The sequence below is a fragment of the Pseudonaja textilis genome, chromosome 6, assembly GCF_049901715.1.
Source record: "Pseudonaja textilis isolate UNSWEBS1 chromosome 6, rPseTex1.2, whole genome shotgun sequence".
Taxonomy (NCBI): Eukaryota; Metazoa; Chordata; class Lepidosauria; order Squamata; family Elapidae; genus Pseudonaja; species Pseudonaja textilis.
This window is the reverse complement of record NC_141995.1, coordinates 57019591-57031911: the sequence shown is the minus strand read 5'-3', so window position 1 is coordinate 57031911 and position 12321 is coordinate 57019591. Positions and strand designations below refer to the sequence as shown.

Here is a 12321-nt window from a genome sequence, read left to right as displayed (position 1 = left end):
AAACGGGGTATATTTGTGATTGGTCTGTGACATCTGGAATATTTGAAAATAAATATTTTTGGTAATCACGACAGAGAATAAGAACATGTTCAAATGTATCGATGTAAATTTTAATTTAAATACATCAGTCAATTTCCAGAAATATTTTTAGAATTATTTGAACTAGATTTAAATTTTGGAAAAGAATCTTTGGCATCTAGTCTAGCAAGTCACCTGTGGCATTAGTTATTTTCACACTTTTTGCTGTATATTTGCTGTAGACAGATCAATTTTTCATCCTGCAATCACAGCAAAGTGTAAATAACATATTTTGTTAGTGAACATTTTGTTGTGTTTTGGAAAATTATTATACCCTGCAAGTGTCTGTTCTCTGTTTAAGTAGGCTTCAGTTTTATTATAGAAAACTGCAGTTGCAGCCACAGCAAATGTACTGTGTAAAGTTAAACAGACAGAAATAAGTTCTTAGAATTGTTAAGACATTTCTTTAATTATTGTTGAATTTATTACAGGGAAAAATAATGCTGAAACTGAAGGCTGGGTAGTTTCTTCAGAATCCTGTAGCTTTTTATCTATTGGTGCAGAGTAAGTTAATAATTCATTTGTTTAAAGAGGAATTAAAAACAAATCAATAATTTCTTCATTTTTTAAGCAAGAACTGGACACTACATCTACCACATTGGAGTATAGTAATATTTAGTTTTAAAACAATAAAGCATTTGACCTGAAAGTCAATATCACACTGAATCACTTTCCAATGTTAGGATTAGGGTACTTTTTAAAAGATGAAATAATTCATCTGTGAAAACTAATTATAAATAAACCATTAAGCCCTAAATATCATGCTTTTGTTTATGCATATATAATCAGAATATATTTTATTTGTCCTTGAAATTGACAGCTTCAATTTGCATGTTCAAAGAAAAATGGACTTTTTTCTTTTTAATTCTTTCCATTTTTCACTTTCAAGAAGAAAGTAAGTTCTTGTAGAATTTGAGAAAAAAATTTTTTAAACAATTGCCCTGTTTTTATAAGGGGGTATAAGTTTAATAAATAATAAGTGCAGAATAATGATCAAAAACATCTGACAAAGTAAGAAATAAATGTAAAGTTTCATAAATACCCTTGCTCTTTAAGGAAAAAAAAACATGTTATTGTCTTTTCAATCTGAAAATGAAACTTTTCTATAACCAAATACCAGAGTTTCTAAGTAAAGCAGTTGGGATGTTTAACATGTATCACTATATTTTCAAGATACTATCGAGAAGTCATGCCTGGAGAGATTGTGAAAATATCCAGATACGATGTCCAAACTTTAGATATTGTACCGAGACCTAAAGGAGATCCAACAGCATTCTGCATTTTTGAATATGTGTACTTTGCAAGGCCAGATAGCATCTTCGAAGGTAAATTATCCCCAAATCATCTTTGATTTGGGATACATTATTTTAGATTTTAAAAATTATGTAGTTCTTCCATGGTGGCGCAGTGGTTAGAATGCAGTACTGCAAGTTACTTCTGCTGACTGCCGACTGACTTCAATTTAGCAGTTCGATCCTCACTGTCTCAAGGTTGACTCAGCCTTCCGTCCTTCCCAGGTGGGTAAAATGAGGGCCCAGATTGTTGGGGGCCATATGCTGACTTTGTAAACAGAGAGGGCTGTAAAACACTGTGAAGCGGTATATAACTTTTAATTGCTATTGCTGGCTCTTCAATGCACTGTATGGAAATTGCTATGTAAATTAAAAAGATCTGACTTTATTAGGTCAAGTTTTTATGAGACCTGACCATCATCACTGAAATTTAGATAGGTGCTTCTCAGAAAGCTAACTTAAAAGCAGGAGAGAGATTTATGGCCAGTTCCGCATAAAAACACATATGACGTTTTCCTTCTTCACGTAGGTCAGATGGTATATTCTGTAAGAAGGAGATGCGGTCAACAGCTTGCTATTGAGGCCCCAGTGGAAGCAGATTTAGTTAGCACAGTCCCAGAATCTGCAACGCCTGCAGCTCTTGGCTATGCCCAAAAGGTACCGCTCTACACCTTCCTTGTTTTTGTTGTTGTTTTAATTATAATTTATAATCCCCTTGAGCCCAATAAAATACAAAACATCAGGAAAACATTGATTAAAAAAAATGTTTGGGATGTCTTGTTACCTTTACTCTGAATTAGAATACCAAATGAATAAATTTTGTCTCAAAGAAATACAGGGGATTGTACTAATACAGACTTTCAGCACTTGGTCTTTCCTTGGTGCATTTCAAAGCGATGAATTAAAAAGTCAGTTCATTGCAAACCAACGGTATTGGATAAGGAAATTGTTTTAATCACTGCCCCAAAAATGTACCTTGACCTTCGTGTTTTGCTTGTTTTCAGTGTGGCTTACCGTACATTGAAGTGCTTTGCAAAAACAGATATGTAGGAAGAACTTTCATTCAGCCAAACATGAGGTTAAGACAGCTGGGAGTGGCCAAAAAATTTGGAGTCTTGTCAGACAACTTCAGGGGGAAGCGAGTTGTCCTTATTGATGATTCGATTGTGCGAGGCAACACTATTTCCCCTATAATTAAACTATTGAGAGAATCTGGTGCTAAGGAGGTAAGTGAGCATATCAGAGTAGAGGGAGAAGGGACGAGATATTTTCATGACTGTTCCTTTCTCAACACTCTTCTGCTTCTAACTACTACTGTTCTTGCTACTAAGAGAAACTCAGTCAATTCTTCAACGGTGTTTTCTGTTCTTACCCTTATCCTTGTAGCAGTTAAAGTTGACTCGTGTTTGCCATTGCAAACTATGATGTAGTTAAAACACTGCTAGTCTCATAATAGCGTTTCCCTTCACAGGTGCACATCCGTGTGGCTTCACCTCCAATAAAATTTCCATGTTACATGGGAATAAACATTCCAACGAAAGAAGAACTTATTGCAAACAGACCAGAATTTAAAGACCTAGCAGGCTACATAGGTAAAAAAAAAGTTTTTATTTTTCATTCAAGCAATAGCTTCAGACGGGTAGCCAGGTTAATCTTGAAGGCAAATTGAGTTTATTACAGCAGAGAGATTGTTATAGCTATAATTAATAAGGTTGTGTTGGTGGTGATTAGAGTAACACATTGCAGAAATTTATTGAAAATTAGTGGAGCGATGCTGTCTGCCTTTCACCTGCGTCTCTTTAGATCTTGTAAAAGCTGACACAATCATCTTATGAAATGAGGGGTTAAATTTTCTAGACCAGAGATGCTTAAATCTGTCCTGCAGGACCGGCCTGGAAGTAGCAAAGGACCGGCCCACAGTGCCTCTGGCAGCCAAAATGGGCCGCGGGAGGAGGGGGCGCGGGAGGCCCCGCATCCTGTTTTGGCCAGCAAAGTGCTACATGAGGCCATTCACACCAAAAACGGGGCATGGGGGGCCATGCTTTAGGAGCCGTCCGTCCCATCCCCACCCACCTACCCCCAGGCCAGCGGAGAACTACAATGTTGATCCGGCCCTCGAAAAAATCCAGCTTGACACCCCTGTTCTAGATGTCTTGAACTTCAATACTCTTCTCATTTATTGGGATTAGAACAAGCCCAATAGAAATCAGTTGCTTAATTCTGAATAGATAGTTTTATTTCTTGAATAGAAAAAAAAACCTATGATATAACCAAAGACACATAAAAGACCTTTGCACTTACAGAGCCTTGCACATTTGGGAATGGAGTTTTTTTTTCCCCCTCATAATTTCCTCCTAATGTGCAAAATACTTTATTTTATTCAAAAAGAGGCAGTGTCTGGGGACATGGAAGTTTAAAATGAACTCTTCTACCAATCTTCCAGTACTTGAGAAGCTTTGACTTCTCCAAAGCACCTGAAGTGAAGGCAGGACAAGAAGTAATGGGTGGAAGATCATTAAAAAAAAAACATCAAATCTAGATCTGAGGAGAAATTTACTGATTGTGAGAACAATCAGTGGAACAGCTTGCCTCCAAAATTTGTGGGGGCTGCATCACTGAAGGTTTTTAAGAAGACGCTGGATCGCCATTTGTCTGGACTGGTCTAGGGTCTAGTGCTTGAGCAAGGGGTTGCAAAGACCCCATTTTTCTATGTTTTACCTCCACACACAGACAGGTGTTTGTGGTCAATTAAAGGAGGATTGTTTCCATGAATTTGTTTCCAATATCCATTTAATGCAGGGGTCCCCAACCATCGGTCCCCGGACCGGTACCGGTCCGGGGAACAATTTCTACCGGGCCGCCAGTTTGCTGGGCGCTGCCATCTTGTTTTGATGAAAAAGTGCTTCCGGTGAGCTTTTCCAGGTAGAAAGCGGCATTTGGGTGCTGAAAGAATCCTCGCGCCTTAGTTTCATCAAGGGGTGTGTGTGGCTTCGAACAAAACTAAGGCGCGAGGATTCTTTCAGCACGCATGGCAAGGCGAGCCGAGCGACCGTCATGAAGCCGTCACGAAGCCCATCGACACAGGTACAAAGGAGGAGTTGAAGGTGGCGGGGAGAAGCGGGGGACGGCTGGCTGGCCAGTCGCTCAGCTCACCTTGCCATGCGTGCTGATGCCGGTACCGGGCCATGGATGATTTTGTGATGCCGGTACTGGGCCGCGGCACAAAAAAGGATTGGGGACCACTGATTTAATGCATTGGTTTTTCTGCGTATATTAATGCCTTTGCTTAATGAAATAAGCATGTATTAATGTGCTGCAGACTTACATGCACATCATGAAATAATATGTAAGATTAGATTAGAATTAATATGGAATGTTTAGCTAACATATATTTGGTCAATATTTAATTCATCTTCATAAAAGGAACAGCATATTTTGCCTTAGATAATTGGAAATACAGTCTGACAGCTGATATACATAGACACACATCAAAATCTTTGGCTTAGGTAGGTCTAAAGAATGCTCAGCAAGCTTTTATTGCAAATTTAAAGAATCAAGATTAGCTAATGCTAATTGATCCATCTAATTAAAATGTCAGATCCTTAGTTCCATATTTTAAACTTCTCTTCCTGAAAACAGGACTTTTTTACAGTTGGAATGTCATTGGAAAATAAAACATTAACATCATATTTTAACACATTTTAACAGAATTTCCATTCTTTTGATTGAACTATGATTAACAAGCATTATCAAGTAAGTAAACTAACAGAAATCCACGATGCAGAGATTCAAAAAGATACCAAAAAAATTAACATCTACAATGTAAATGAAAATGAAGGTTTTGTACATGTACAAATTTACCCTACTTGCAAAATCTAATGGTGCAAATTACCAATTAATATATTTTATTAAAGATCCAACTATAGAAAATATTTGAGTTAAGCAATTTAGGCAGCATAAAATAGTACAACTTGATCTGTTTTTCTTCTCTTCAGGAGCTGACAATTTAGGCAGCATAAAATAGTACAAAAGTGATGTGTTTTTCTTCTCTTCAGGAGCTGACAGCGTTGTTTACCTCTCAGTAGAAGGATTGGTTTCCTCTGTTCAAGAAAGCATAAAAGCAAGACAAGACCAGGAAAATAACCTAAAAATCAACAAGTTCAAAAGCGGGAAAATCGGCCATTGTACAGCGTGCCTTGTTGGAGAATATCCAGTAGAGCTAGAGTGGTGATTTTTGTGAATGTTATCACCAAAGGCTTAAAGTTTGGAACTGATGAAATATTATGTTGCTGCTAAGCAAGTAATCAAACCACTCACGTTTGCCTAACCCTTATTTGGAGAGGGTAAAAAAGGAGCAAAAAAAAGAGAAAAGAATAAATTTTAAAACAATCATGCAATAGTGCTATAGTGGGAGCAGTGGGGAAGTGAGGGGGAGTGAATGGGTAAAAGACCTGGTGAAAATCTCTTTGATTCCATAGGTTGCCAAAAAACTTTGATGGAGATCTTCTAAGGCTTTCATTCACAATAATGTATGTTTCTTACAATGACATTGTGAGAGGTTGTGAGCCATTAAGCCATCTCACATTTTAAGCAGTGTTCAATCATTTAAAAAAAAAAAAAGATGTGAATTTGATCTTAAATCAACAATCAGAACTTTTAAAACTCCACTACTTTTGTCACTGGTTTTATCCGGCAATATGGGATCCCTAGACTATATATATGGAGAGTACTTTTTTAAAACTGCAACTTGGAGCTATAATTTGTTACCAAAGACTGAATGTTATTTTTATATAGTGCTTGGCTGAGACGAGAAGCCTCAGGGAACTGCTAAACAAATAGCATCTAATACCTTCAACCTTAATTTTTCTTTTAAGTCTGGAAAATATACTTTATAAAAGTTGCTTATTAAAGAGGTGAGCCTGGAAAAAAACCGTTGGTTGATTATCACTAGACATACGGGCTAATTTCTCCTCAGTATCTTTCAAATTCAGTGCTTAAAGGTTGACTTCTTTTGCTGCAACTAGGCTTCCAAAGAAGACTCCAAACTCTGAACAATTAACACACAACTTTTATTTCAATTATTATAACAAATTTAATGATAATTTCATATATATTGCTGTTTTATCCATTTTCATTTTAAACATAAACATTCATTTTATTCATTCAGATTATTATTCTATTTAATAATAGCTTTTTGGGTATTTGGAACGATGTATCTTTTGCAAGTTTTAGGTTCCAGGATATCTTCGTTGTTACTTTGTCCCGGTCAGCCAAAAAACTTTCACTTCTTAACTTCCTCCTGCACTTTCTTTCCTGGCTGAGCGCTTCTTTGTGGCGGCCATTTCTGACCACCGCTCATTCCGCCTTTGGAAAAGGGAGTTTAGCTGGCTAGGGAGGAGAGGTGTGATCCTCTCAACCCTGCCAGATCCCCCCTGTCTTCACCACCTTCTACGGAGGTGGCTTAGCCCTGAAGCCGGATGGCTCAGGGCACTCCAGCGGCGAGCGCAGGCAAAAACCACGCACGATCACGGATTGCTGCCTGTCCCGAAGTGCTGCAAACCGGAACTCCCTCCAAGAGTATTTTTTTTAATGGAAAAAACTCAATCTGACTTTCAAGGTCCAGCTACCAGAGATATGATTCACACTACACTAGTGTTTTGTTTTTTTTTTTGATTGCTGGAGAAATGATATGAAGGACTTCTTGCTATGGTGATGAAAACATAAACATGACTTAAGTTTACCTTTCCCTCCTGTTCTTTCTGTATTTCATTTCCACATCAATGCAAGATACCAGGATTCATGACCAATAGCTAACGTGGGGCTACCTCTTATCACCCAGCTTGTAAAGTCACTAACATCTAAACAGTCGTCTTTGTGGGAATAAAACAGCATCATTTCCAAATATTAATTTCCACACATTTTGGATAATGTTGGTCAGCATAAAAACTAACTCCAGTGGTTTTCTGTATAACTAAGGAAAGACTAACAGCTATTCTGTTGGAGGGTCATACAGTCAGGTCAGATTGCTAATTTAGGATATAGAGAACTTTTTTTTTTTTCATTGTGGCTGAAATTATTGGGTAACAAGTTTGGAGGTCTCAAAACTCCTCTCCCCCAATTTTTATGAATCTCTGTTGGGTTCTTGGTGCTTTGCTTCTGCAGATGTGTCATTACCCGGCCAGGGTAGTAGTATCCGTGCACGGATCTGAACCAAGATATCTGATCTCTTGCTTGCTGCTTTAGTATTCTTGCTGAAAACCCTACGGGACTCTTTTATCTGGTGCCTTTCCTCTAATTTGATTGGATGGGGGAGGGGTCCAATAATCTATATGCTTTTCTAACAAATCACATTTCCCCCCTCCCCCCCCCCAAAAAAAGCAAAAAGGGTAATAAATTCTATTGAATTTATTGAATTCTATTGATCCTGTAGCATTGAGTTTGTGGATAAGGATATCAACTCTTCTTTTGCCTTTTGGGAGATGGATCGATTTCACAAATGATAAATAAAATTAAGGAAGGAAAAGACTGCAAAAATACCTTTTTGGCTTTATGTACTGTAGTCACATACAAAAAAATTTGGTGGCAAGGAAGACAAAAAAAAAAGAAAGCCACTCCAATCATACAACTTGAAAATATCTCCCATTGAAAAAAAATAAAAAACAAAAACAAATGCCTTAAGAGTTTTAACTTAAACCGTTGTTTGCTTTTTGATATATTGTATGACACAATGTCTGATCTGAACAGCCATATAAATTAAATAAAAATGTAGACCATAATGGTTAGGGGTAGATCATAAGAGGACGCTAGTTACGCAGATTATATATAGAAAATAAATAGTAGAGACACACTCTTAATCGCACACAATCAAACACCTAATACTTGTAGCTAACCTTTTTTAAAAATCTTTCCAGAGATGGTCATATTCTGAAACAGTTTCCCTCTGAAGCAGTCTTTTGGTGAACATGACATATAGTTTAGTAATGTGGGATCAAGGTTTACTGCCTGTGTGTTTCTGTCTGCTCCTTTTGAAATATTACAGCTTCATAAGGATCCGCGACCTTGCAGATTTTTAATATCACAGTAAAGCTTTGCCTTCTTCAATATAGACTATATTATAATATATTATTGACCGAAGAGGGTCAATATGCATAATCAGGAACGGTGTGCAATAAGACAACTATTGGTACAACTATTAGAAGTTACATATAAAAATAGTATGCCTTAATAAGTATGAAACACCAAATCAAGGCAAAGCATTGTTAAGTATTTTTTTTTCCAATTTCAAATGCAACCATTTAAAATATTACGAATAGGGGGAAAGAAATGAGATCTAAGAATGGTTGGAAGACGTGATATTTTTTTTTTAAACAAACCCTTAGTTCCTATATGGAAAAGGGCACAGAGAAACTTATTGGATGTTGCAGTGCTATATATAAATATATGATGAAATGCAAATAATACAGGATGTATTTTAGCAATTAGTTTCTTTCCCAGGTCTGTACAGAAGATGATTGTGAGGAAAAAGACATCAACTTTTTTTCCACAATGGGCTTATGAATGTTTTTTAGTGCAATAACGGTTTGAGCTGGGAAGCTTTGCTTTCATTTTTATTTGATTTTCAAACGTTTATGTAAGTGGTAAAGATGTGGGTATTCATGAAGAAAAGACGCAGCAAAGCACAAAAGATCTTACATTCTAGAACTGCTGCCTTTTAAATTATAAGACTGCCATCGACAACAAGGAAAGTGCACTTGAAATGCTATCCATTTAAATTTGTTATCTTTAAAAGAAATAAATGGATTTTAAAAACCTCTCAATGTAACTGGTTTTTTTTTTTTAACAAATACTTTTAAGCCATATGAATTACAGTATTTGCCTTAGGTCCATTTGTGATTCCTACTCAGTACTGATTGTACCAAAGCAGTACTAGCAATATAATGTTAGCAATATTGTTTTCTCTATTTTTATCCTTCTGAAAAATGACCATGGTTCCTTAAGAAATGGTTAGGTGCCAAATTAACTCATGCAAATAACCATACAATATTAGTAACAAGCGTGCAACATGTTTACCTTGGCTTTCCAATAGTTTTCAGCTAAAGATCGGTTTGGTTTATCATTTCTTTTAGAAAAAAGGCAAAATGGCTTAAGGAAGGGTAAAATGAAATCCAAATACTTGAGAAAATCATTTATGGGCTTTTAATGTAACGAGATGATTTAATTTTTCAGGGTTTATACTTGAATTGCTTCCATCCCACCTTAAGAAATTGAGGACTAGTTTTAATAAAGAATAAAACAATCTTGGCTCATCCAACAGTGTTTCCTTTATTGCACCTTGCAACACTGCAATTTCTCCACTTTACCATCTGGTGGGTTCACCTTTGATCAGCCCGCAAGTCATTTAACCCATAAAATCATTTAACATCCCCAGGGCTCCTTAGCACTCCCAAGATTCCCCCTTCTTCAATTAAATACATGTTGAATAAAGAGAATAAGGTTTGTTTATGATGGACGACTCCTAGTATTAATTCCCAACATATTTTCTAAAAATAATAAAAGTGGGAAATTTTAATTTAAAAAAATATATAAGATCAAACGTTTTTTTAAATATAAAGAATGCTGCCCTCCCATCAGAGTCACCAACAATGGAAAGTCGTAATTAAAATCCCTTTTGGGTCACTCAGAATAACTTTATTATCACTTTAAATATATACTAATCGGCATACATTAAAATGAAATTTCATTGCATATAACTCTCAAAGGGTCACCACCTCCAATATATACTACATAAACATGACAAAATAAACACAAAATTATGCATATACGCAACATACATGACACGGAAACAACACAGTCTAGTCCAGATGTATATGTACATGGTGAGCAAAGCAAATCTTGTGAGTTTACCAGACGGATGGCATAAGGAACAAAGCTGTTACAGAATCTAGTAGTCCTGCTATAGATACTCCAAAACCTCCCAGAGAGGAGCAACAGAAACAGACCGTGAAGTGGGTATATGCTTCGAGCTCTAAGCACATAGCACTTATAAGCAATATCCTGAATAATGGGAAGCGAGCTTCCTATAATCTTCTCCACTACCCTCACCACTCTCTGTATGGACTTTCTAGCTAAGGCGCTGCAGCCACCAAACCAAAGAAGGATGCGGTTTGTTAAAACGCTCTCAATCGTGCCTCTGTAAACACGGGCCAGTATAAAACAGAACAGAACTGGAAGGGACCTTGGAGGTCTTCTAGTCCAGCCCCCTGCTCAAGCAGGAGAACTCTGGCTCTGTCAAGGACCTTGGAGTTCTCATCTCTAATGATTTAAGTGCTAGAGCCCATTGTAACTACATAGCCAAAAAGGCATTAAGAGTTGTTAATCTAATCCTACGTAGCTTCTTTGGTAATATCACACTACTAATTAGAGCATACAAAACTTTTGCTAGACCTATACTTGAATACACCTCATCAGTCTGGAACCCACATTATGTATCTGATATTAACACAATTGAAAAAGTCCAGAAATATTTCACAAGAAGAGTTCTCCACTCCTCTACTCATTGCAGAATACCTTATGCCACTAGACTTGAAATTCTAGACCTAGAAAACCTAGAACTACGCTGCCTTCGGTTTGATCTAAGTATAGTATATAAAATCATACATTGCAATGTCCTACCTGTCAATGAATACTTCAGCTTCAACCATAACAACACAAGAGCACACAATAGATACAAACTCAAGGTTAACCGCACCAAACTTCATTGCAGGAAATACGACTTCAGCAACAGAGTGGTCAATGTCTGGAATACTCTACTTGACTCTGTGGTGTCTTCCCCAAACCCCAAAACCTTTAACCTTAAGTCTTTCTACTATTGACCTCACCCCTTTCCTAATAGGATGTAGCGGGTGTGCATAAGCGCACCAATCGTGCCTACCGTCCCTGTCCTATTGTTTCTTTTTTATTTATTTTTTATAAGTATCCATCTCATGTATTCAAAACTATGTCTATTCTTATATCTGTATCTTGTAAGCGATTGTCAAATCAAATCAATAAAAAACAAATAAAATAAACCTATACCCATGATGGAGAACTTACAGCACGCATGCCAGAGATAGCACGCAGAGCCCTCTCTCTGGGCACATGAGCTGTTACCCCAGCTCAGCTCCGTGTGCTCACACGCGCCTCCCGCCAGCCAGCTGGTCTTCAGGTCTCTGCCACATATGTGTGGGGGTGTGGGACACGTAGGGGTCAGGGCACGTGTGTGTGGCATGCCCGCGTTGCATTTTGGGGATGCCAACACACATGCACTTTGGGCACTTAGTGCCGAAAAGGTTAGCCATCACAGACCTATACTATTTCAGACAAGTGGCTGTCCAGTCTCCTCTTAAAAGCCTCCAGTGACGGAGTGCCCACGATTTCTAGTGGCAAGCTGTTCCACTGGCTAATCATCCTCACTATTAGGAAGTTTCTCCTTAGTTCCAGGTTGCTTTTTGTCATTGTTTCTTGTCCTGCCCTCTGATCAGAGGTGGTATCCAGCAGGGTCTGACCAGTTCTGGAGAACCAGTAGCGGAAATTTTGAGTAGTTCGGAGAACCAGCAAATACCGCCTCTGACTGGCCCCGCCCCCAATCTATTCTCCGCCTCCCGAGTCCCAGCTGATTGACTGGGTCTTCTTTTGTTGCCCTGCACAGGAGAACGGAGCTGGAAAGCAGGTTAGTGGGGTGGGGAAGGAATGTGGATTTTACAGTATCCTTCCCACAGGAGTGGAGACGGAATGGAGATTTTACAGCCGGGGTCTTCAAACTTGACAGCTTTAAGACTTGTGGACTTCAACTCCCAGAATTCCTCCTCCAGTCATGTTAGCTCAGGAATTCTGGGAGTTGAAGTCCACAAGTCTTAAACTTGCCAAGTTTGAAGACCCTTGTTTTACAGTATCCTTCGCCTGCCATGCCCAC

General features: G+C 37.9%; 1 protein-coding gene across 1 annotated transcript in view; it reads left to right on the top strand.

Moving 5' to 3' along the window:
* Positions 1-9181, top strand: part of PPAT (phosphoribosyl pyrophosphate amidotransferase) — a 56081-nt gene extending 46900 nt beyond the window's left edge. Inside the window, exons 6-11 of the mRNA XM_026699936.2 lie at positions 510-582; positions 1252-1403; positions 1900-2027; positions 2375-2596; positions 2842-2962; positions 5426-9181. Of these exons, the coding sequence (XP_026555721.2) occupies positions 510-582; positions 1252-1403; positions 1900-2027; positions 2375-2596; positions 2842-2962; positions 5426-5601 (872 nt within the window). The 3' untranslated portion in view covers positions 5602-9181. The remainder of the gene's footprint in view (positions 1-509; positions 583-1251; positions 1404-1899; positions 2028-2374; positions 2597-2841; positions 2963-5425) is intronic.
* Positions 9182-12321: the final 3140 nt, after the last annotated feature.